General features: G+C 36.2%; 1 protein-coding gene and 1 long non-coding RNA gene across 10 annotated transcripts in view; one reads left to right on the top strand and one right to left on the bottom strand.

Moving 5' to 3' along the window:
• The window catches only part of LOC106726236, a 14,018-nt gene extending 13,137 nt beyond the window's left edge, over positions 1-881 (bottom strand). Inside the window, exon 1 of the long non-coding RNA XR_001362264.1 lies at positions 870-881. This is a non-coding gene — a long non-coding RNA (uncharacterized LOC106726236). The remainder of the gene's footprint in view (positions 1-869) is intronic.
• Positions 1-25,803, top strand: part of TCF12 (transcription factor 12) — a 364,778-nt gene that overhangs the window by 159,891 nt on the left and 179,084 nt on the right. For all 9 annotated transcript variants that reach the window (XM_005867002.2, XM_014540340.1, XM_005867004.2 and 6 more), the window contains one exon: positions 7,811-7,913. In XM_005867002.2, coding sequence (XP_005867064.1) covers positions 7,811-7,913 — 103 coding nt within the window. The remainder of the gene's footprint in view (positions 1-7,810; positions 7,914-25,803) is intronic.

Below are 25,803 nucleotides of genomic sequence, written 5' to 3'. Positions count from 1 at the left end.
CTGCTGCTGAAAGCAGGTTTCTGGCCTTTGTTTACCTTCTGTATTTGAAACAATGTTGCGGTCCTCCTGGCTGAAGCCTGGCTGAAAGCAGGTTTCTGGGGTTTGGTTTAGCTTCTATATTTGTTACAATGTTTCTTAGAGTTGCAGCTCAGAGGCTGCAAGGCAGGCGGGGAAGCTTGGCTTCCTTCGTCACTGAAGCAAGCAAGTTTCCCTGTTCGCGTCAGCTGCCTGGCTGCCGGCCGCCATCTTGGTTGGCAGTTAATTTGCATATCTCCCTGATTAGCCAATGGGAAGGGTAGCGGAGGTTCGGCTAATTACCATGTTTCTCTTTTATTAGATAGGATTACTAGATGCCCGGTGCATGAAATTCGTGCACGGGGGAGGGGGGGTCTCTCAGCCCGGCCTGCCTCCCCCTCACAGTCCAGGAGCCCTCATGGGATGTCCTCAGACCCTTTTAACTCTTTTTGCAAGGTTAAAACTATTTTTTCAATATACTACTAAGAAGCTGTTTGCCATTTCAATCTTTCTTTCCTGAGTATACTATGAATTTCCAAATGCTTCATGGTAAGTGATGATGCCTTTGCTCTGCCGGTTCTTGTGTTTTTAAATTTTTCAGGTGTAATTTCTAATATGGTAAATATCAATGGGTATGTCCCACATAATTTAAAGTTCTTTGGGTTTTCAGTGGTTTTTGAGATTATTAATCCTCACCTGAGGATATTTTTCCCATTGATTTTTAGAGAGAGTGGAAGGGACGGGGAGAGACAGAGAAACATCAGTGTGAAATAGACTCATCAATTGATTGCCTCCCGCATGTGCCCCAATCAAGGCCGGGGATTGAGCCTGCAACTGAATTATGTGCCCTTGACAAGAATCAAACCTATGACCCTGCAGTCTGTGGGCCAACTGTCTACCCACTGAGCCAAACTGGCTAGGGCAAGACAAAATATTTTTTATACAAGAAGCCCTGAGACCAAAGGGGTTCTGAGACATTGAAAATGGCTGGCTTAATGGAAATTATTCTCTATTTAAGTGTATACTCTATTGACAGATTTCTTGGTGCTGGAGATCAAAAAATTAGTGGCTAACATTAAGTCATCTGCTGTCACAATTCCAAGTTTAAGTTACTTTACTACTCTCTGACTTTGGGAAAGTTATTTAAATTCTCTAAGACAAAATTTCCTCAACTATGAGATGAGGAAAATATAGTATCTGTATATAGTTTAAATTAACTGATATAACACATTAAAGCCTTAATACAGTGCTGGCATGTTTATATCAGTTAATTTATTTAGTAGGCACTCTGATAGCTTCTAACAGATGGCATTAGCAGTTACATGGATATATTTGTGAACATGGATGAATTCAACTTAGAACTGAACCCATGTGAACTTTTTAAAATGATCATCTGGGATCTCGTGTTCACAAGCATTTCATGCTAAGCAGTATTTCACGTATCCATCATATTTTATGAGAATCCTTTCTCTCTCTAAAAGATTTTGATTCTTTCCTCCCACCCATGACAATTCAAGACCTACTCTTCAGTCTGAAATTATTGTAATTATATGAAACTACTTAGCATTCATAAGTAAAAAGCTACCTGGAAAAACTATTCATCCTTAAAAAAACAAAGAAAACATAAGCACTTAATTACATGCATAAGTTCTGTGCTGATCTCTTTGGGGATCATAAAGAGGAATTAAAACATTCTTGTCGTTTAGGAATTTATGGATCTGGGTGACAATCCATTTCTCTGTCAAGAAAATTGATTGTGTGTTAGCAACTGACCTCTTAAAGGATAACAGAACCTTAACATATTGAATATTAGGTAGCTTTTTCTGATGTAGACCTGATTCGTTAACAGTGAACATTGTTCATTCATTTATTAAGTTAACATATTTATTAGTCATATACTGTGTGCTCATTAATGTGCTTGTCACTAGTGAAAAAGTACGGAGTGATATACTAGTAAACACAGATTTGGCTTTCAGGTAACAGACTGTTGACATCAAGTCAACCCACTTTTTCATAGATGTATTTAATTGAGAGACCATCGCATTCAAGGATTTGTTTAAAAAGTGTAACCTTATTTATCTAAATATTTATTTTGGTAATTTATCATAGGAGTAAATAATGAAGTATAATAAGGACTTTTTTCTCTTTTAAACTTCATATGTTACTTCTCTTTATTTTTATTTCCATTTTACTTCTCTTTGAGGTGTGACCACTCATTTATATTTAGGCCTCATCCAGAGATTTCTGGTAGCTTATGCTTTTTGTCTGATTCTGCTGGATTTGACTACTTAGAAGCTATAGGATTTGAATAGTTGAGGTTTTTTGAATATGAAAATTCTGTGGTTACTTGTTCAGCCTTGTTAGAAAAGCTAGTAACTTATCAGCCTTCTTTCTGCTAGTTATTGGGTGTTCTATGGAAAAACTGATTGCATGTTTATAATATCTAAAGCCTTTCAGCATTTTAAAGATTTAACAGCTGAAAACTCCCATCCATCATTTATTGAGCACCTGCTCTGTATGTGCCAGCCATTGTTCTGAGAATGTTCTTGTGAAAGAGCAGACACAGTCCTTGTCTTCAGAATTTGTAAGACATAGCAATCTCTAACTGAGATGATACTAATAATGGCTAGCATTTACTATGTGCCAGGCACTTTTTCAATTACTACATATATTTCCTTATTTAATGCTTAATAACAACTTGTGAATGATGATATTATTATTACCCCTAATTTACATTTAAGGAAATAGGCAAGAAAGATAATGTTGTCCCAAGTCGCATAGCTAGTGTATGGTAAAGATGGAATTCACATGTGCCAGTCTGGCTTCAAAAATTCCACATTTATCCACTACACTGTACTGTGCAATTATAACAGATAATTATGGTATAATTTAAATGGATAATTAGGTAATTTCAATAAGTGTGAGCAATGATATGATGGAAATACTTGCTGCTGTGGGAGCTCAGAATGATTTCACCCAATTTGGTCCTGTACTAGGGTCAGGAAAAGCTTTTCTGAGAAAGTAAATCTTTATTGAAAGAGCCTTTTCCACCACACATACACTTTTTAACTACTGAAAATAATTGGAAAGAATATTTTAAAATGGGCAGTGGTTTTCATATAAAGAAATCGCAACATAGGTTAGAAAAACCATGAGTCTGTTCTCAACTTGGAAGGTTCTCTGGTGATTACACCTTATTTACTGTTTGGGTGGAATAACGTTTTTAAATTAGCTATTTAAAAAATTAACCAAAGGAAAAAGTTTTTGTATTTTTGAGGAGACAAACCAGAGGAGAATACTATTATTTAAAAAGACCAGGGTGCTTTTGTTTGGTTTTGATAGAACAAAAGATTTGATTGATTATGTGCAGTTTAAATTAGTTTAAAAATGATAGCAGCTTTGATTGATTACTTCAAGTCTGTTGTCATATTGTAGCAGGGATTGACGTTTCTAAATTTTGTACCAGGAAATGAGCATAGAGAAAATTATGAAATGCATTATGTAGAATACATTTTATAATATCAAAGCTTTTATGAACTACTGTGTATTCATAGGTGTTTAATATTTGCAAATTAAGTTGTAATTTAGACAGATTTAAAGTTAAAATTGAACAGTTTTGTGATCTATGTATCAACTGATTTTATAAGTTATTAATCTTTTGAGTGCTGTCCATTTTTATTGTAAGACAGGAACAGTAATTTTTAGGGTGTATTTGGAAATATTTTTGTGGTTAGTAGCATACTATGGCTAAAAAGCTACTATGATAGATGGTTCTGGTAGTATTGCCCTATCCTTCATAATGTAGTGTTTATCATCTTTCATGTATAAAAATCTCATTTTCATTAACGGTTATTTTCATGGTAAAACCATTGTACAGAATTCAAGATCTTAATTAAGAGCCCCAGGAGGTCAGGTTTGACTACTTTTATTAGCACAGTCACGCTCTATCAATTTAAAATATGCACCATAACAGCTCTGTATTTAATGATTTCACTGGTTTAATTCCTTTATATTCTAAAATTGAAATAGCATCCATTTCATTGATCAGTACAGCTGACTGATCTACTTAGGCTCCATTGTAACATTGCTTGCTTGGTTTTTGTTCCTTTCTCCTCACTCCAACTCCTTCCTCAGGTCAGTCGCCTTCCCTTTGTTTTCTCCAGCCCTTTGATAATCTAACTGGTCACTGCATTATTCTGCTTCATTCCATGCTGTTCTGTCAGCTCCATATTGCAGTATGTTATGGCATTCTTTTGTCTTTTCTGCTTACGGCATCTATGCTCTCATTGCCTAACTCTGTGTGATACTTAAAGAGTTGGCTGTTTAAGCTGTTTGGCAAATAGTTTACTTACCCAGCAGACTTAATTCTGCTCTCTTTGGAAAAGAATTGGTTTTGATATGTCTGACTTTAAAAGAAACAGAATGATAGTGTTTTCTTTATTTGAATATAGAACATAGGCATTATATATAACTTTTCTCTTTTTGGAATGTTTTCTATTTGAAACTTAATAAAACTTAATATGAAAAAAAGAGTTGGTTATTTAAACGGTGGGTCAATTAACACGCATTCTTTTTCTCATTAAAGCTGGGGCACATGGATGAGTATATATCTACATATATAAAAATATTTTGTTACTCTAATTGCTTTAGATTTTTTTGTTAACTATGGTCTTTCTTCCTAATTTATACTTAACCTAGAAACTTCTGGTGTTTTAATATGGTTCAGGGTGGTATGCGGGGTGTAACTTATCACCTTTCTAGACTTGGGCTTCTCTTCTCTCTCTATGAAAGATCTTTATTTCCGATTGTCCAGGTTCTTGCTATTAAAAATGTGGTCTGTGAACTGGTAGTATCAACATCACCTGTGTATTAAAAATGGCCTACTCAAGACCTTATACTTTTTTTTCTTTATCCTCACCAGAGGATATGTTTTTATTGATTTGAGAGAGAGAGAGAGTGAGAGAGAGGGAGAGAAACATAGATCAGATGCCTCCCATAGGCACCCCAACCAGTGATGGAACCCACAACCTAAGTATGTGCCCTGACAGGTAATTGAATCTGCAGCCTTTTTGATGCATGGGACAACGCTCCAACCAACTGAACAGCCCAGCCAGAGCAAGACCTTATACTTCTTAATCTGCATTTTAACAAGATCTCTAGTTAATTGATATGAACATTGAAGTTGGCAAAGCACTATTCTAGGTACCATCCAGCTAGTTTACACATTAACGTATTCTTGAACGTGTGATCTTATTTAAATGTTTGTAAATTATTTTGTAACTATTCATCTTGGTTCACCAAAAGTTATATCCTGGATGGGTATCATTGCTACTACTATGTGAAAGAAATAACAAAATTAATCTTAAACAGTGTCCAGGTCTTATAAGTGAGGATTGGGTATATATTAGATCTAAAACTATAACAAACATTTATTAGTTTGGTTTCTTTGTCCTTCCTCCATCATCAGATTGTATCTGTGGATGAAGAACTATTTTGTTGTTCTTCTTGGGCTGTTGCTTTTCAAGAAAATTGTATGGACAAAGATGAACATTTCAAGAACAAATATTCAAACTTCTATTTAATGTTTACCTTAAATGAGCAAAATTATATCTTACAAAATTTTATGTTGTTTAATAGTATATGTTTATTATTTATGAAGAAATATTGAGGATCCATATTGAAATCTTGCTTTTACATGATGAAAAAAGTTCATAGACTCCCATGTAGTGCAATATGATAATTCCATAAAATTTCAAAAATTTCTATGGGATTTTAAGTAGACTGGGAAATAATCTTGTAGTAATTCTCGGCTGTGCCCTGCATTGTGTGAGTGCATATGGGTAGGGACAATATTTACTATTATTTTTGCAAGGTTGATAGTAAAATAAATGTTGTGTTCTCTGAGCACATATTAATGAAGACTTAGAGATAGAATTCCTTTTTGCTACTACATTAATCAATTAAGTTAATGCATCATGTGTGTACAGTCATTTGATGACACCCTAAAACTTACATTTATTTGTATATATGTGCTTTAGGAATTAGTTTAAAAAATTAAAGTGATTTTTTTTAGTCATAAAAGAAGGAAGTTCTTTGTGTTGTGCTTTAAGAATAAGAACTGAGAACATAAAAGTCAATATATTATTATTCCTTTAGCATTCAGATGAAGTGTGAACAATGTGGCCACATTTCTGTTGGTATTTTTCTCAAGTAATGGTATTGTTTAATGATGATAAGCAATATCTCAGTGAATTTTTTGTACCTTCTTTTGACCTTTTGCCTAAGAATGGCAGTGAGAGGGAGTGCCAGAGAGAAACCCTCAGATATGTGTGCGATAGCAGTATGTTACTTAACACTTCAAGAGTGTTCAGTCTTAAGCAACAAAAGAAAACTCCAAGGAATGACCTAGAAGCCATTCTTTTTTAAAAATAAATCTTTATTGTTGAAAGTATGACATATGTCCCCCTTTTCCCCCCATTGCCCTTCCCACCCCCCACCCCCATTCTGTTTTGTATCTAGCTTCTGCTGCATGTAGCTGTGACAGACGGGACATGGTTGTGGTTACCAGAGGATAGATACTCTTGTGGTCATAACCAAGTTGTAAATGTCACTGAGATTCTTCTTGAATGTCTGTCACATGTGTATCACTGATTCTAAAGTAGATAAAAATGAAACAGTGATTCATTTGGGAGTTAGCACTCCCAGAAGATTAGTTTTTAAACAGAACAGCAGAAGGACTTGTGACATGCATCCATAAGCAATAGTAATGATTTGACAGTTATTTAGCTCTCAGTTCCTAGCCTTTTGGTTGAACTGACAGCATGCCTGCAAAGATAGTGAGGCCTATTTTAGCCCCATTAATGTCTTTTTGAATGTTACCCTGCAGTCTGCGTTAATGATAAATGTTCAGTGATTGATGATTTTATAGTCCCAGGGGATTCTGGGTGGTTTCTGGTTTCTGTGAGCCAAGGCAGTTGTCTTTCTTGTTTGGCCTCTTGTTAGTTTTTCTGATCTTCACTAAAATTGTTTTAAGTTGGCAGAAGGATAGGTATCATCAGTTTTAATTAACTCGGGTTCAAGGCCTTATCAGTATAATTTTAGAAGGTGATGCTGTACTTAGTATGTGTAGGAGTCTGAGAACCAGAACAGTTTTTAATCCACAGAGCTTTTGTAACATTTCATTTGTAAGCTTTGGTATCGTTTTTCCTTCTCTGCTGTTAAAAAACCATGTTTTCAGTTATAAGGGGAGATTTAATAATGGCTATTGTGAAATAATATTAGCTATATTGTTTTCATGCTGTTTGTAGTTTTATTTTTCAGACTTAAAACCTTAAATCAGCTATTTTTAATGTGTTTTCCTTTTTACATGGCTCACTTTCTGTAAGAGTATATTTTGTTATACTGGTATTAAAAGGAGTATAAACAGATCTTTTTTGCTAAAGATTTGTTTGCCACTTAGGAAAGGAGGCAGAAAAAGGAGGATAGAGATAAACATTTTCTAACACAGAAATATATTTTCTTAGTTCATCCCTTTTTTAAAAAGAATTTATAGAACTTTCTTCTTAGCTGTAAAGAGATCATAGGGCTAATTTTCTTAAAGATCAAGAAACATTTTTTTTACTTTAAAACCTTAAAAATAACAAAAAAAGCACTCTGTTTAGTTTTATAAGTAATGAACAAGGAACTTGGTGAGGAATAACCATTTGTAAGTCTGTATATTAATTAGATGATTATGCTCAATTAGCAGGACTGCCAAGTAATCTCTTTAACACTCCCATCTTTTTTTTTCCCCTAGGGTTTTACAGACAGCCCTCATTACAGTGATCACTTGAATGACAGTCGATTAGGGGCCCATGAAGGCCTGTCCCCAACACCTTTCATGAACTCAAATCTGATGGGTAAGTTGGTACTTTTTTGCAAGTAGTCTTCACAAAGCCTACTTTGTGAAGAGGCATATTTTGTCAGAGGCATATTTTGTCCCCTTGTCCAGGAAGGACACATAAGTATCTAGACGCAGCGGTTCTCAACCTGTGGGTCGCGAACAATGAAAATACATCCTGCATATCAGATATTTACATTATGATTCATAACAATAGCAAAATTACAGTTATGAAGTAGCAACGAAAATAATTTTATGGTTGGGGGTCACCACAACATGAGGAACTGTATTAAAGGGTCGTGGCATTAGGAAGGTTGAGAACCACTGATTAGAGGAAAGTTCCTGAGTTTCTAGGGACATCTCTGCTTTCCTGTTCAGCTCAGTTTGAGGAGCAAGCATCCAGAAATGTGGATCTTTCTCATAGAGCATTATGGTCATCGATGTCAAAAAAGAAAGCAGCAATGTTTTAACTGTCAATTGTTGCAGTGTTTTTGTGACATCAAGCATTTTTTTTGTTTTTTGCTTGTGGGGCAGAGAAGTGTTTCCGAGACATTTATAATTTATTATTTGTCTTAACAGTTGTATGTTTGTGATAATTAAAAATACAACAAAGCAGTAATTTTAGGCAGATTTTACTTATATTGAATGATATTTTCTTTTGGCACTATTTGATTAAAACTTAATAGTACATTTGGATGTTGTAGCTTTTGTTTTAAGCACTTGGGTTCATATTGGCGATTTTAAAAGTTTTGTTCTGCAATGGAAAAGTTGTACTTTGAAGGATATTACCTACCACCTAAACCTGATTATTATATTTTGGCAAAACCTTTAATGTTAACCATTCTCTATATCTCCCCTTTACTTCCTGCATTACAACCCCATCTCCCTTTTATCTTTCTCATATGAAAGTTTATAGCTGTACAATCTGAAATGATAAGCCCAAGGTTTTTTGTTTTTCTTTAATCAGTTTGGATGCCACCCGTTTATATGATACTTTCATCTTTTTTGCAGAGCCTGATTCAGAAGAATCTGTTTTATGACATTATTTTTCCTTTTTGCTAATGCTGTTGCTCAGCACATTAAAGAGCTTTATTTAATCTGTTTTACTGGTTTTTGGTGGCGTCATGTAAATATGGAAGGTTTTGTGTAATTGTTATTGATTTCATTGCTTACTCTATTTTTAAGGACATGACCTATATTATGATCTTAGAATTGTCCTTTTTAAGACACAGCCATGCTAATCTAAGTGGATTATCCAAATCCAAAATCCTGGTGGTCTGCAATTATTTTACAAATGGTTTTGCTTTACACAGTCTTTGTTTATTTCCCTTATCCTGTGTAAAGTGCTGAGGAAACAAGTCTGATGTTTTAGTATGGATTTTGCTTAAGGCAGTTACCAATATAAAACCAGAATCACTGAGTATTATGTAAGAGTAAAATATCTATAATCAGCAATAAAAATTGTGTTTAAAATGACAATTTGTTTTAACATAAATGTAAATGAAAATCTCAATATTAAATACATGATCATTCCAGGTTAAAATCAGAATTTATTTTAATAAATTTAGAACAAAATAATTTTCCTTGCACTTAGCCCAGGAAAACTTTCTAATTTATTTTTTAAATTTTCTATTGAGCTTACTATCAAAATAAAATAATACGACACTTCAGATAATTTCCTTTTGTAGTACAGTTTTTTCCCCAAGTAGCATTTAACTTATAGTAAATGTGGCAGAGCATGTTATAGTCAATGTGCTTATAATTTCAAATTGAATTAAGCTTTCTAAATTGAGGCTATACCTCTATATTTTGAAAAATCAGGAAATGGTTTTTATTTTAATATTTATGTCCTTACCTTTATTCTTAACTCACAGAGATGATTCTTAAGCCCAGTAGAATTATATCATTAGCACAGCTTTGAGCAAAGGTTAGTTAAAATTGTTGGGTAAGTGTGAGAATTAAATAAATTCTAAGAAATATGTGTCAGCCACTTGCTCTGAGCAGCTGTTGACTAAAAGTATTTCTGTAATTCAGTTGGAGGTAGCATTCTTAGCTGGAGAAATTATGAGCATGTGCTTTTTGGTTTCTTGAGTTTATTATTAGAATACTTTTAATAGTCATCCCTATCCTGTGTATAAAATAAGTTTTAAAATAAATTTTAAAAACTCAGATTTTTAAACAGGTTGATACAGTAGAAGTGAAAAAAATCTGCATTCATCTAACTGCATTGTACAGTTAATAAGGTACAGCTATACATTTTCATTGTAAGCTTTAAACCTAATCTTAAAAATGTTAATTTACCTGTAAGAAAGGGGGAAATAATTCTGAAAAGATTTGGCAGATATATTCAGAAGCATTTCACCAGTCTTTAGCAATATCTGATTTACTGTACTTCTTTCCCTTTGTTTTCAATACAAGTGATCAAATGAAGTATCTAATAATTTAGTCTAAGCCAGTGATGGCGAACCTATGACACACGTGTCAGAGGTGACACGCGAACTCATTTTTTTGGTTGATTTTTCTTTGTTAAATGGCATTTAAATATATAAAATAAATATTAAAAATATAAGTCTTTGTTTTACTATGGTTGCAAATATCAAAAAATTTCTATATGTGACACGGCCCCAGAGTTAAGTTAGGGTTTTTCAAAATGCTGACACGCTGAGCTCGAAAGGTTCGCCATCTCTGGTCTAAGCAATCTGCAGGACAATAGCTTGCTTTTGGAAATAAATGTCTCTTAAATTGTAGAATAGTTACATAGCAACAGGCATGCCCAGTTGGTAAGAGCTGAAGTAATTGGACTATTAGATATTCAAAATGTGGGTTTATAGTACTCGGTAGAGTCACAGTGGATAGATTTACTTTTCTAGCCAGTGACAACTTAAGAAAGTTTCAGTCTAAAAACCTTCATTGTTAAAGCACAACTGAGATGGGCATGGTACTAGAATCATTTGGAACTGTTAATACGTAATCATTATAACAGGTGATGACACTTCACAGTAGTGCTATGAATGATAAATGCTCAGAAACAGTTAAAGCTAATAGAAAAGCAGTAATATATTTCATCATTGCTGCAACAAATAAAAAACACCATTAAAGGGGGGATTGTATGTCTAGGAAATGTTTTTTTGTGTGTATTATGTTCAGCCATAAGCACATTTGCCTAAAGAAATAGTGTATTATAAAGTACACTTTCATGATGGAGCTCTCAAACACTTTACTGATTTTGCACACTGCCAAAATGAGAAATTTTGTCTAACAAGGGTTGTTAATGATTCAATAATGAAAACTTTGCCATAGAAACATGCATTTCTATATTCATTTAGATATTTTGAAGTGTTTTATACAGGAAGTAAAGCTATTATGTTAGATTAGTTAGTGTTCCTTTTTAATGAATTCCAGAATTATCCAGTTGATTTCTCAATATGAAAAAGAAGAGCTTTTTTTGTTTCAAGTTGAAATAAGTACATCTTTTGGCACATCACTAAGTAATTAGCATCAAACAGTTCTGTACTCTATTATAGTGACACTGCAAAGCTTTAACAATAGCAATGAATTGCAATAGTATCACCAAATAGTCTATTGTTCTCTTTTTCTACCCCTGGTCCCCTCATTAACTTCAGTAATATGTGCTTTTCTTTACCTGTTGTTGATTGTATTTTTGGTGATGCTGGGACCAGTTTATTAATTGGACATATATATGAATTATTTCATAGAATTGCCTACCTTCAATTCCCAACTGATTGTAGAATGGATTAATCTTATATTAAAGCTTATGTTTATCAAAGCTTTACTTATTTTAGGTGGTGTGTGCATGTGCTGCCAGTGAGAAATTTAAGATGAGATATTACCTTCAATTTTCCTTTTTTTCTGAGACCTTCAATTGTGTGGTTTTCTGAGATCCATTTTGCCTCTAGAGATGTTTTGTTAATATTTTATCTTTTAAAGAGTAAAAATGCTTTAAGAAAGTGTTGATGGTATAAGAAAAAATGCAGGGCTGAGTGTTAAGTAATCTGTATTTTAATAACCTTTCTCTTTCTAATAGGGTACTGCTGGGTAGTCTCAAAGATATTCTGCAGCCCTGGAATTCTATAATCTAAAGTATCTAATATTTGCAACCTTCAAAAAGGCTGCAGTTAGAATTACAATTGTTTTTTGCCTGACGTTTCAGAGACAATAATTGGCAAAACTGAATGTTGAACCCATGTCTCTTGACTTTCAGTCCAGTGTTCTTTCTGTTAGGCACATTAGGCATGTAAGATGCTTATTCTTTCTATGTAATACTCCCATGTTTTTACTAAGTCAGCATTTTCCTAAACTGTAATTATGGAAACATTGGTCTTGAGAGATGACCATGAGGAAAAGGTTCTGTAGTGACACAACTTTGGAAAACATTGTATATTTGTTTGTTTTTTGTTGTTTTTTTAATTTGTGTTCCCTCTGAAGAGATTCAGATTGTACTTTAGACTATTAAAGACTCTGGAGAGAAAAGAAGAAAAAGCATATTTAACTTTGTTTAGCCCATCACATCCCAGATCCAGACGACGTACAGAGCCTTTCTAAAAAAAGGATCATTAGCCTCCAAAGAGCTAGTTTTCCATAGAGCACACACTGGAAAATGCTTGTAAGTTGTTTGGAGGGAAAATGAAAGACAGTACATGAAAGTTCTCTGAAATGCAAAGTGATACAATGTTAATATTGCTGTATATATCTTTATAACTCACTTTAAGCATCTTAGCTGATTTAACAGTTTGGGTCCAGTTGTTCAAGTACATGTTAAACCTCTGTTTATAAGTACTATTTGACTTACAAGTGAACCAACTGTCCTTCCATTGCCTTTGAGGTCTGTCAGGCCTTCCCTTCTTTCTACCTCAGAGTCTAACGTGCCCCTCTGGTAGCAGCTACTACATTTTATTTTCATTTCATTGTGGATTAAGTGGGTTCCCTCTTTATTGGCTGTGGGCGCTGCCATCTTGTGAGGACATGATGGTCAATTAGCATGTTCCCTCTTTATTAGTTAGGATTCCTCTTGCTGCTGCTTAGACCAGTCTGAATTGATGAGTACCTTCCTTCTTTTCCTTCATCCCTTTATTCTGTCCTTAACTGTGTAAAATACTATATGGCACAATATAAAGGTGAATAAGTTGCAGTCTGTTTACAGTCTTGGCTATTTTCGTGTAGGAATTTCAATAAATATACTTGGTAGAATGTGAGTAATACAAAAAAATTCTTGTAGAAATTTAGAAGAGATCAACATAAGGCACAGCCAAAAGTGATCAGGAAAAAATGTTATTGTGGAGTAATATTTCATCCAGTATATTAGTCAGGAATTTTTCTTAGAAGTGAGAGAAATTAAATTATGTTCAACAAAAATTGATATTTATTGACTTACACATCCCATATTGCTAGGAATAGATTGATTTTAGGCATGATGGATCCAGGGGTTCAAACATTGAAATAGGATCCCCCTCTTTCTCCTTAAACGTGTTTCTTGAGATGATGAGAGAAAACTGGAGTGGCAAATTGGGCTGAGAGATTTAAGAAATGGGAAAGGGTAGGAGTGCAGTGTTCTCACTCCCTCTCTACTTCTAGATCCTTCACTTCAGTCTTTCCAAAATTGTTCTAAAGTCTTCTTTCTGGATATTGTATTACATGATACATTATTTTTTCATGATTAGGAATGTTTTCTTGCATTGCAGATAGGTGTTTCATTGCAGTTATAATACTCTCTTCCTGGCCCTTTCCATGCCCATACCCTTGCAAAGCAGCCTCTTTTCGTGGGTAAAATGGCTTTTGATAGCCATTCTTTTGAAGCCAGATGTGAGCTAATGACTTTTTTCCTACCCAGTCTGGGAGATACCAAACTAATGCTAATGCCTCACTCTGGAAGAGGTTTCAGAGTTTCCAGGGTATGTCTGGATAGACTTAGATCCATTTTATCTAAGTAATTAGTCTTGTAGTGAATTACTTAAAAAATTACTTAGAATTACTTAAAAGAGATGCCAAGATGTCAGAAAATGAGGAAAAATGTTCAATTGGGACTTTATTTTGAAAATTAAAATTAGAAAGTAATATTAACAAAACAAATAATAACTTATATTATCTACTAAGTGAACAAAAATGAAATAATTGTTGAGTTTTTTGGTATTCTTTTTCTTCAACAATATAGAAATCGCTTTTACTTCATTTGAACCGTGTTGATTTTCTCTTCAGTTATTAACTGACTAATGCAGTTAGGTATAAATCTGTTAGTGGCTTTTGTGTTTGAGTAAATGGTTCTTTAACATCACTTTCAAGCATTTCATGAAATATTTAGTTTCTTGCATGATATTCAACTGTCAGTGGCCTTTTTTTGCATTTGCTTTGTATTATGGGATAATTAGCAAAGATTAACAAAAAACTCCAGTGATTCTGGCCTCAGATAGCCACACTACTTTGAGGGATATTTCACTGGGATTTTTTTAAAGTTGTCTGGTCATTTGAAATCCTGTTATCCCTTTAGTTTTCTATAATCTATAATCTGAAATTTAAAAAAACTATCAAAATAGCAATATAAAGTTGTAGCTGTAGTGAACTGAACTACAACATTAGGAGAGGAAAATATGAAAATTGGGCAACTTGATAGAGATGTGGCAGCAAGGCAGCTCTTTAGAGAGAAATCTTCAGAGAATAGCTGTGGAGAAGAATCTCTAGAGAGAATCTGTGATGAGAGGACAGTGTGAGGATGCCACAGTCATCCAAATAGTATGCTGTTGCCTTATTGAGAATATACACTCTCAGCTTGGGAATCTCCAAACGGTGTGTGTAATAAAAATATTATAACATTTTCTAGGCCTCTATATGAACAGAGTCATGATAAATGTAAATTAGGGATTTTTATTACAGTGCATAGAATATATATTGAAATTTTTTTATGTACAGTGCTTAATAGTTTGTGTTTAAGAAATGTTCAATTTGATATGCTATTTATCTTCAACTTAAAGCTCTCTTCTATCTGAAAGATTTAAGAGGAAATGTGCTCCATTTGTTATATGATAATTTTTAATACAATTTTGCTTAAGTTTACATAAAGTAAAATATGCTCACACCATCTTCTTTTTTTTCTTTAATACAGGCTAATTTAAGGAAATTAAAATGTGCAGAGCATTTTTACTCTGTGTCTATGTGTGTGCGTGTATGCATGTGCATGTCTACCTGTATGTTTAGACAAGATAAGAGCACATCAAATGTAGGCTTTTGTTTATTTCATTTTGCAGTAAGATTTCAATCAAGTGTCTTCTTAAAAAAATGTAAATAAATAGTATCTTTTTTAAAAAATATATATTTTATTGATTTTTTACAGAGAGGAAGGGAGAGGGATAGCTAGTTAGAAACATCGATGAGAGAGAAACATCGATCAGCTGCCTCCTGCACACCCACTACTGGGGATGTGCCCACAACCAAGGTACATGCCCTTGACCGGAATCAAACCTGGGACCCTTAAGTCCGCAGGCCAACGCTCTATCCACTGAGCCAAACCGGGTAGGGCATGTAAATAGTATCTTTAGGTGTTTTAAAAAGTTACTAGAAAACATCTGTAGGTACTGGCAGAGTAGTAGTAGAAATTACTGCTTGTAATTTACTATTTCCCTAGAGATATTGGAAGAATATATGTGTATACATTCATAACTTGTGTGTTGTCATGTGTATCCTCTGTTGTTGTTTATAACTTCTAATCTGTCCCTAATTCCTTTGGTTAACTTGCTATACTGGACAGTTTTAAGACATTGCAGCTCATCTGAACTTCCCAAATGTTTTTGTTATGCAGTGTTCTTTTAACTTTCCAATTTACCATGTTCCACTTGGAAGGAAAACAGTGCCCCAAACACACTTATGAAGATGAATTTATATACGCATTTTAAAAAATACGTTGTGCATCTACTTAACTCCACGAGTAAGGAATTTAATCCAAGGAATTAATTATGGTATATAGCCACTCTAGAAAACATATTATTATAAAATGAAATGCAATAAGCATATAACTCAGCAGTTATACTCTTGAACATTATCCCAGAGAACTGAAAACTTACGTTCTCGCAATAACGTGAACACAAATGTTCATAGCACCTTTTTTTATAATAGCCCAAAATTGGAAACAGTCCAGATGTCCTTCACTGGGTAAATGATTAAACAAATTATGGTCACTCACACCATGGAATACTATTCAGCAATAAAAAGAAATGAACTATTAATCAGTGCAACAGTTTAGATTGATCTTGAGTATATTTAGCTGAGTGGGGAAATAAGCCAGTCTTTAAAAATTATATACTATATGATTCCATCTGTATACTACTCTTGAAATGGCAAAATTATAGAATCAGGAATAAATTGTTGGTTGCAAGGGGTTAAAGAGACAGGTGGATTTGGTTTTAAAGGGGCAACACAAGACATACTTGTGCTGTTGACCCTATTCTCTATCATGCTTATGGTGACAGATACATGAACTTACTCAAATGAAGAAAAAACTACTGGGGAAGATCTGAATAAAATCTACGAATTGTATCAATATCAATATTCTGGTTGTAATATTGCAAAATGGAGGGAATTAAATAAAGGGTACACAGGATCTTTCCATTATTTCTTAGAACTGCATGTAAATTGAGTTATCTCAAAAGAAAAGTTTAATAAGTGTACACTGAGTGGCCAGATTATTATGACCACCTGACGTTTGTAGGCAAATTAGGTATAATTTCGCACTGAAGTTGCTAGAGGGCCAGACCATAATAAATAGGGAAGCAGGTTGTTTGCCACAACATTGATTTTTTTCTGAAGATATGGGTAAACAACGCGATTTAACAGCCTTTGAACGTGGGATGATTGTTGGCGCTGGGAGCCATGGAGCGAGTATCAGCAAAACAGCCGAAAGCCTGTTCGAACACCTTTGCTGTCTGCAGTTACCAAGATAAAACGTCTCCAATTTGCACAGGAACACAAGGATTGGACAGTCAAGCATTGGAAAAAAGTCATGTGGTCCGATGAATCACGTTTCCAGTTACATCATGCAGAGTGAGAATTTGGCAAAACAGCATGAAATCATGCACCCCACATGCATGAGTCCAACCCTTCAAGCTGGTGGGGCAGTGTTATGGTTTGGGGCATGTTTTCCTGGCATGATTTGGGCCCTTTAATTCGTGTGGAACAACGTCTGAATAGCACAACATACCTAAGTATCGTTGCTGATCAAGTTCATCCTATCATGTTGATGGCGTATCCCAATGGAGATGGCTTCTTCCAACAAGACAATGAGCCATGCCACGGTGCTCGTATTGTGTAGGAGTGGTTTCAAGAGCATGAGGGAGACTTTACCTTGCTTAGGTGGCCCCCACAATCACCAGATCTCAATTCAATTGAGCATTTGTGGGACGAAGTTAAAAGAGCCATCAGGCAGCTGGTTCCACAACCAACAAATCTCACAGAACTGGACAGTGCTATTCATCAGGCATGGTGTCAGATTCCTCGCATCACCTTTCAACATCTCGTGGAGTTAATGCCAAGAAGAATCGTCGCAGTATTGAAGGCAAAAGGTGGCCCAACGAAGTACTGATGGGGTGGTCATAATAATCTGGCCACTCAGTGTATATACAAACATAACTGAATATGTAAATAAATTAATTAGAGGAAGTAAAAAGTTATAGAAAAGTAATTTAGGCAATATTGGAGGTAAGACATGGGTCAGGGGTGTGCAGAGATTTTTTTTCTAGAAACATTTCTAATGGAAATCTAAACCAAAATATTCACCCTTATGGCATTTTAAATAATTGAAAATTCATATATTTTTAAGGCAAGAATGTCTCTTGAACTTTTCTTTTTAGGAAACTGTAGCACTCTGATAAGTGATATTAGCAAGTGAGAAGAATCTTTTTGTCAGCATCTTTACTTTGTGTGCACAACACTATTATCCCTTTTGGGCATTAGGGGTTGGGAAACATCAAAGGCCAAAGCCTTATGTGTGTTCTTGAGGACATCAACAACTTGAGAATATCTAGAAAACAAAATGATCTGTACTTCACAATTGAATTTTTCACAGAAAAATATTAGCAAAAGGACAGCATGTAAGTACTTGATGCCTGGAGTGAGTAAAAATAGTAAGCATGTCAGAGAAAAATATTTGAAGTTCCCAAAGTTAATTCTTCAGTGATAAACTTCACCTAGTAAGGGTTGATCTTTGTCACCTATCTTCCCTCAAGAGGCAAAGTAGAAAGATGCAACAACAGACAACTAGGAAGATGGCAGTGTAGGTAAAAATGCCTGTACTCCTCACCTCCCACAATCACATCAAAATTACAACTAAAATATAGAACAACCATTATCCAGAACTGCTGGAAAGCTGGCTGAATGGAAGTCCTACAACTAGAAAAGTAAAGAAGAAAGCACACTGAGACTGGTAGGAGGCACAGAGGTGTGGAACGGGCTGATCCAGAACCCACATGTGCTGCTTTTTTAATTGGGGAGATCCTCTCTGTGGAGACCGCCCTGAGGAGCAAGGGGTTCCAGCCCCACACCAGACCCTCAACCCAGGGTCCCAGAGCTGGGAAAAGAAGTCCTTATGGATAGTAAGAACTACGGGCTGTAAAAACCAATGCGGATTGGGGCTCAGTGACACAGAGGCTGCTAGAGACCCAGTTGTTCCTTTTAAAAGGCTGGCACCACAAACTGAACTTACAAAGGCCTGCTTCCTCTGAGCTCCAATGCCAGGCTAGGTTCTGGGGAACACAGACACATACAAGGAGGAACTGGATTGTCTGGCATCGGGGCAGGAACTCAGGGACAGCTTTCTCCTAGACAGAGGTGCTCACAGGGATCATTGTTCCTATGCTGGGGCTTTTCTGGTCGCAGGGCTGACTGGCAGCCATTTCTGTTTGTTCCACCCTGGGATTCCCTAAGACCCTGCCTCATCCAATTTACAACCCCACCCAAGCTGTGTACAGTGGCTTTTGCATATGAATGGCCTGTCCTTGCTCAGGCTAAAATCTCTCAAGCTGCAGCTGGGTCAGGGAGTCCCAAACCTATCAGTAAAAGGCCCAAGACCCAGCACCAGCACCAGCCTGCCTTGCTTCGTAGCTGGGCCTCATCTGGGTACTTCCAAACCTGATACAAAGAGGAGGAGTCAACAGATCTCTCTGTAGCTCCTGCTGGGTAGCCCCAGGCAGTGGCTGACTTTGCACCTCCCTGGAGACCCAAGAGCCAGTGTACCCAGTGGTCAGTGTCAGACCATACCAGTATACAACACTTCACATCCATAAGTGACACACTCAAAGGGCAGACTCAGTGAGCACTAAAGCCCCACTGAAGCAAGTCCTGCTCCATAAGGGTGTCTCCTCATAGCAGCTTTCCCACTGTACTCGGAACTGGTCTCCACAGCCAATTGGCCTGGTGGGGAAGCCGAGTGTTGGTTTGTCATTGCCAGGTCCGTGGTGCCATTTCTTTTTAAATGGCCTGTCGCTAGATAGAGGAAGCCGGGCGTTGCTACGTGACATCATTACCCAGCCCCCACAGCCACCGTTTCTGGGCTGTGGGCCACATTTTGTGCCATGGAGTCTTGGCAGCGTTGGCAGTGATTTGGTGGGTGTCGCTTTAGGGTGGTGGTGGGGCCTGTGTCCCACTTGGGGGAAACCGAGTGTTGGTTTGTCGGCACCAGGTCTGCAGTGCTGTTTCTTTTTAAATGGCCAGTAGGTGTCATGGCAGCTCCTGCATTGAGCATCTGCCCCCTGGTGGTCAGTGTGTGTCATAGCGACCAGTCGGACGGTCAAACAGACACTTAGCTGGCCATAGGAAGAGTTTGAAGTGGGGCTGTTCTGGTGGTCCCTGGAGTTAGGTATTTTAGGCAAACAGTCTTTAGAAGGAGTTCTGGCTTGGAGTCTCTTGAGGTAATTGGGGGAGAAGAAGAGAGGATCCTTGGAAATGGAATTGAGAAAAACATCAGTAGGCTAGTTCATAACTTCCTGAATTTTTAAAGATTCTACCTTATATGCCAATGTTTTTCTAAGATTTAAAAAAAAGTCTTGCATTTAAATATGTGTACAAAGAGCCCATAATAATAAATAAAATAATATACCTGCCTTTGTATTTGTCAAAAATTTTGTGTCATTTGTGAAAGCAAAAATTATAATTGTAGATCTTTTAAAATTATAATGAACTATGGTGCATTATAAATTTAAGGATTTTAGAACTATCTTGAAATGATTACTATAAAAATGTGGATAAGTCCTTAGGGGCGAATTTTTTTGTATATGTAAAAGCTGAAGTAAAAACAAACCACCCCTTACTTAAAAAGAAGTTTAAGATGAAGTGGCTAAATTTCAAATATCCTTTTTTTGCTTCAGTATATCACTTAAATCTGGCTATAGGTCATATTTATCTACTGTGAAGTCCACGGTTGCATGCAGAGCTGAGCAGAGAACCATTTTACCCAGTGGGTCTTCTTCTTGGGCATTTGTAGCTGTGCTTCAGTGTGTGGGGTTAGCTGGGAAAAGCTAAGATGTCAGCTGTTGTCTGATCTTTCAACAAATATATTTCTTATTTCCTATGAGGTGGGTATTTGGAAGTATGCACAATAGTGATAATTATTAATATTGTAAATAGGGCAATATTAAGTTCAATGGTACTTAAAGAATAATTCTCTATTGTTCGCTGTGCTTTTCTAGAGAAGTATTAGAAGTTCTATGTCTCTTGTCTTAACATCAAATATTTTAACTTATTCTTATAATTATTTAGTTAGAACCCGTGGCCTAGGTCACCTATTAACTAATTAACGTGTCCGAATTTTCTTAACCTACTGTTACATACAGTGTTTTAGGAGTTTGGGGGATGAATACTAAATACTATTGTATATCACAAATGACTAGAAATTGTCAAAGGCAGTTTAACTTGGCTTCCTATCTTCATTAAAAAATGTTAGTTTAAAATGATGATTTATTTAATGTCATTAAATAGTCTTATTTAAGTCATTTACACATGACTTAAATAAAATTGTGACTTGTGGTAAACTATGCAGAGTTCCCACTCAACGCAAATGCACATGTAAGGTATTTAGAAGCATTATTTTGTGAAGTGGTAAAATTAAAGAGGTTAGAATGGCCTTCAAGTTGTATATATATAATGGATGAAATAATATTTTAATCCAAGATTTAAGTGGTCCTGATATTTCTAATGAGAAGATATATAGATCATTTAGTGTTGTAGGAAACCAGACTGTGGAAACTTGGAGGAAGTAAAAGCAACTCCTAAATTACCCAGCAAGTTGTAAAGAGATAGCTTTCACAGCATGCACACACATGCTAGCTTAACAATGTATAATATATCTGATTAGTGTCATAATGGATTGCCTCAAAAGATAATGGTTCTAAGGGTCAATAAAGCACACAGTAGGGAAGATTTAATTAACATGATCAATGTGGGTTCAAAAAAATGAGACTGTGTTCATCTGATTATTTAGATTTTATTTTAAAGAATTCTACTCTAAAGCATTTAACGTATACCATAGTTATGGAAGAGGCTCATGATTTTTCCTATGAAAGCACTGGAAAAATAAAGGAGTGATACAAATAGGGTGACGCTTTAACAAAGACACTGAATCTTCTTGGCTTGTGTTAAAACTCTAATATGTATGATATTTTCATTTTTAATAAAGAATATAAACAAATGTTTATGCACTTAAGAAACTGGAGTCATCTTTCCATAGTACCTATTACTTATTTTTTCCATGAGTGGGCTTTAGGAATTTCGGTGAAAGTTTGTTTTTAATTGAGAAAAGTGAGGCATTCATATACAGGAAATAAAAGAAAGCAAGAGTAATAATGTAGGCTTCTGCCTTCTGTTCAGTTCCACAAAACCCTTTAATTTAAGAGGCTCAGTCTGTCTTTATATAGGGTGTTTTGGCTGGGCCTAGATAGAACAGATGCATTGGCTGTTGAAAGCTAAAAATGGACTTGGTTCCTCATACAAATGAAGAAACTGAGATGTTAAAATTAAGGCACTTCAGAATATTTCTAACATTTATTGAGTTGTTAGGGGAAAAGGAAAAAAGAGTTCATGTGATAATAGGAGATTTAAATTGCAGTGTGTGGGTTACTGAACTAACATTATGAGGAGAAGTGTAGAGTTTCAGTGAGTGAAGAATACATTTACATCCTGTTCCAGATGGAGTGTGCCTGGTGTTAGTCCCATGTATGGGGTCTTGAGATGAAGGCATATTTGGATGTCCGAATGTCCTCTCTTTTCTGATTTGCTCTGATCTCATTCTAATTTTTTTTTTTTTTGTGAAGGAGGGGGTCTGTTGTTTTTTTGTTTGTTTTTTAATAGAGTGCACAGGGACAGAACTGGCTAGGGCTGAATTGACTTACTTTTAGTTGGTTTGTTGGTGGTGAAATGTCTTATTTCATGGAGCAGCTGAATCCCAGTGAGTTTCAGGCCAAAATTCTAAAAACATATTACCTACAACTTTTCTTAGGGATTTGTTGCAGGCATAAAAAAGAAATTTTGGGTTCACTGGAGGTAGTGGCAATTGCTTATCCTCTGTAAGACCTAAGAGAGAGAGAGAGAGGTAATTTAGACTGAGGTCCTTGGGAAGATGACACAGAAAGAGCTGATCAGCAGACCTTGATAAGATTTCATAATTTGCCTGTGTACATAGAGGAATTGGTAGTTTTGGTTTATGTATCCTGAAAAGAATAAATATTTTATAAGTGGGGAAAGGGTGAAAAGAAAAGACTTACCCAAAAGTGGCATATGAACAAGGGTCCAACCTTTCCTATACTTTCTTCAGATACCATAAAGAACTAGAAACTTTTAGGATGAGCAGAGGAATATTACTGGAAAGTATAATCTATATTTTCTATTACGTGATTTATAAGAAAGGGAAATCCTCTGCTCCTCTTCAGTTCTTGGGAAAGTGGAAATGAGGAGTTATACCTGAAATTTTTGAGTCGAGAAAAATTAGCCTTCTGACTGCTTGAGAACTCTGTCTCCCTAGATTGGGTAGGAAGCTCTGGAGTTGGGAATATCTTCCATGCCAGATTAGCCCTGTGGCCTGACCTCACTTGAATTTTCAGGTGATCAGACTTTCCAGTTATCTGACACCATTGTGCAAAGGAGCCAAACCTCAGGTAGCTTGACAGGGATGGGCCCTTGGTTATATCTGTGCCTAAAGGTAGATGACAGCTTTGGCAGATGACTTGGAGAAAGGAACACTATCACTTGGAATACCCTCAGCTATCTGCTAACTGTGAGTGATTGTACATGGCCAACCTGCAACTTGATCTCAACAACTGTTCAGATACAGAGGAGCTGTGGAAGGGTGGCTTAGATTGCCGTATTCTAGGAGTGTAGCAGTTGAAGTTCTATCCTTACAGCAAGGCCTATATGGCCTTGATTTTTCTGTGAAATTTACTTTTATGAAATTGATTTGGTATAGCACAAATTCTAATAGTTCTAGTAGGAGTTTTAATACACTACCTATCTCTATATTTTATTGAGTATCTTCTATGTGTTAAACACCGTGCTGGAGAGTGTGGGAAATAACAAGATGAAGAAAATATTATCTTCAAAAGAACTACAAAGAACTCAGATTTTGTACTTAATAAGTTTATAATGTATATAAAAATAAAATATCGTGTAGGCATTAAGTTCCAGATTAAGTTGTGTGATTTAAGTGGGAAAATAAAATAAAATTTAAACTCATTTAACTTAAACATGATGTTCAGTTTGAATACTTTAAGTTTTTCAATTATGAATTTTGCTTTTTCACAACAAGAAGTATCATAGATCTCTCCACATCATTTTCCTTGTGCCCTGCCTACAGGGTAAAGTCTCAGATCCTTAGCGTGGTCCTTTAAGACCTTAATTTTCTGGCTCAAGCTTCACCTCCCCACCCCCCCACACCCATCTCTAACAAGAGATAGCCATGTCCCAGCAACTCATTTCTAAAACTATCATTCACTTTTACGGTTTTTGTCTTTGATCAATGACTTTGACTTTCTTCTTATCCATCAAGGACCAGATCGCATGTGACATCTGTGACCTCAGGTAGAGGCAATCACTACCTCGTTTGTACTTCCTTAATGCATTGTGCAACTTCATGACTTTTTATCACTTTTATCATAGAGTTGTGTACACCTCTGTCTTTTTTTTTCCTGAACTATAAATTCCTTGAGTTCAAGTCTCTCTATTATTTATCTTTATATCCATATATAATTAATAAATAATTAAGCTGTCACTTCTTGAGTGGCTGTACCTTACCTTTCAAGAAAGGAGTACTGTGGTTGAAGTCTTGTCTGCTAGAAGATACTGAACAACTTTTGGAAAGTAAATTTTAGAGGTAAAACCTGACTGGTCCTAACCGTGAAGTAGGCTCAGGCTTTGGTAATGATATTTTTTCTGTAGGGATCAGGACTTTAGAGAGTGGCTTAAATTTTGAGAACCATATTTACGCCTAACAAGTAAATTTATTTTTGTTATCCCTTTTTGAAAGCATGTTTATCTCAGTAACATAAGTATTACTTTTTGCTTTTTGACATATGAACATATTACATGATGTTTTATTTATCACTCCATCAGGAGCTTGGTACTTGAGGACGTGGTTATGGTTGGCAGTCATCCCAATGTGCTTTTCAGCCAATGAAAAAAAATATAGGCTGTTTAACCTACTATAATGTTTATGTAAACAGTTATGATTTTAAGTGAGAGAGTGGGATGGGGGTGTGCAGAGAGTTAGCTTTGTAAGCATTTTTAAGATGCCTGAATTTCTATCAAAACTGGTTCTAGTTTGACCAAATCTCAATGTTGATTCTTCCCACTCTTCTTCCCAAATAGACAGTTCTTGGTTTTATAATATAATTGGTTGACTCTTAATTGTTTTATATATTTTGGTACCTTTATGCCTTGCATTAAAAAATATATATTGAGTAAATGAATGAATAAAAGCTGTTTCTTACTAAACTCAGAACAAACATGAGGGTGTTTTTTTTAATGCAAATAGGAAAGAAAATTGTAAATTAACATGAAACATCTTCATTTTGCTCTTTTTATATTTATGTTGCATGACAATAAAACTAAAATAATTTCCAAACAGAATTAAATGTCTGATTGAGCTTGGGTTAGACTAAGAGTACTTTGAGTGCTCAGATTTGTTTTTATTTCTATTGTTTTAGAAAGTAAAGATTTGGGGGGAATCCTTCTACTTCATATGATATACTAGAGGCCCAGTGCATGGATTTGTGTACCGGTGGGGTCCCTCTGCGTGGCCTGAGGGGATTGGGCTGAAACTGGCAGTCCAATGTGCCTGCCGCTCCTGCCTGCCACTCCTGCTCATTGTGGCCCCACTGCGCCTGCTGCTGCTGCTTGGTAGGCTCGCTGCCACTCTGCTGCTGTCTCCAGGCTGTGGTGGCCAGCCGTGAGCCCTGCATCTGGTGCCCGTCAGTCAGCTGAGCAGTGCTCCCGCTGTGGGAGCACACTGACCACCAGGGACAGCTCCTGTGTTGAGCATCTGCCCCCTGGTGGTCAGTGCATGTCATAGCGACTGGTCGAACAGTCACTTGGGCTTTTATGTATCCTACTAGAGGCCCAGTGCATGAATTCGTACACCAGTGTGGTCCCTCGGCCTGGCCTGCGGGATCAGGCCGAAATCAGCTCTCCGACATCCCCTGAGGGGTCCCGGATTGCAAGAGGTTGCAGGCCAGGCAGAGGGACCCCACGGGTTGTCCATCAACCAATCAAAGGGTAATATGCTGATGACATGTTAAGGCCGCTCAACCGCTCGCTATGACGTGCACTGACCACCAGGGGACAGACGGTCGACCAGTCGCTTTGACGTGCATTGACCACCAGGGGGCATTTCTGCTGGGGTCCGGCTGATTGCTGAGCGAGAAGATGGG

Source organism: Myotis brandtii, unplaced genomic scaffold, assembly GCF_000412655.1.
Source record: "Myotis brandtii unplaced genomic scaffold, ASM41265v1 scaffold242, whole genome shotgun sequence".
NCBI lineage: Eukaryota > Metazoa > Chordata > Mammalia > Chiroptera > Vespertilionidae > Myotis > Myotis brandtii.
The sequence above is the reverse complement of the archived record's forward strand: the minus strand, read 5'-3'. Positions and strand labels throughout refer to the sequence as shown.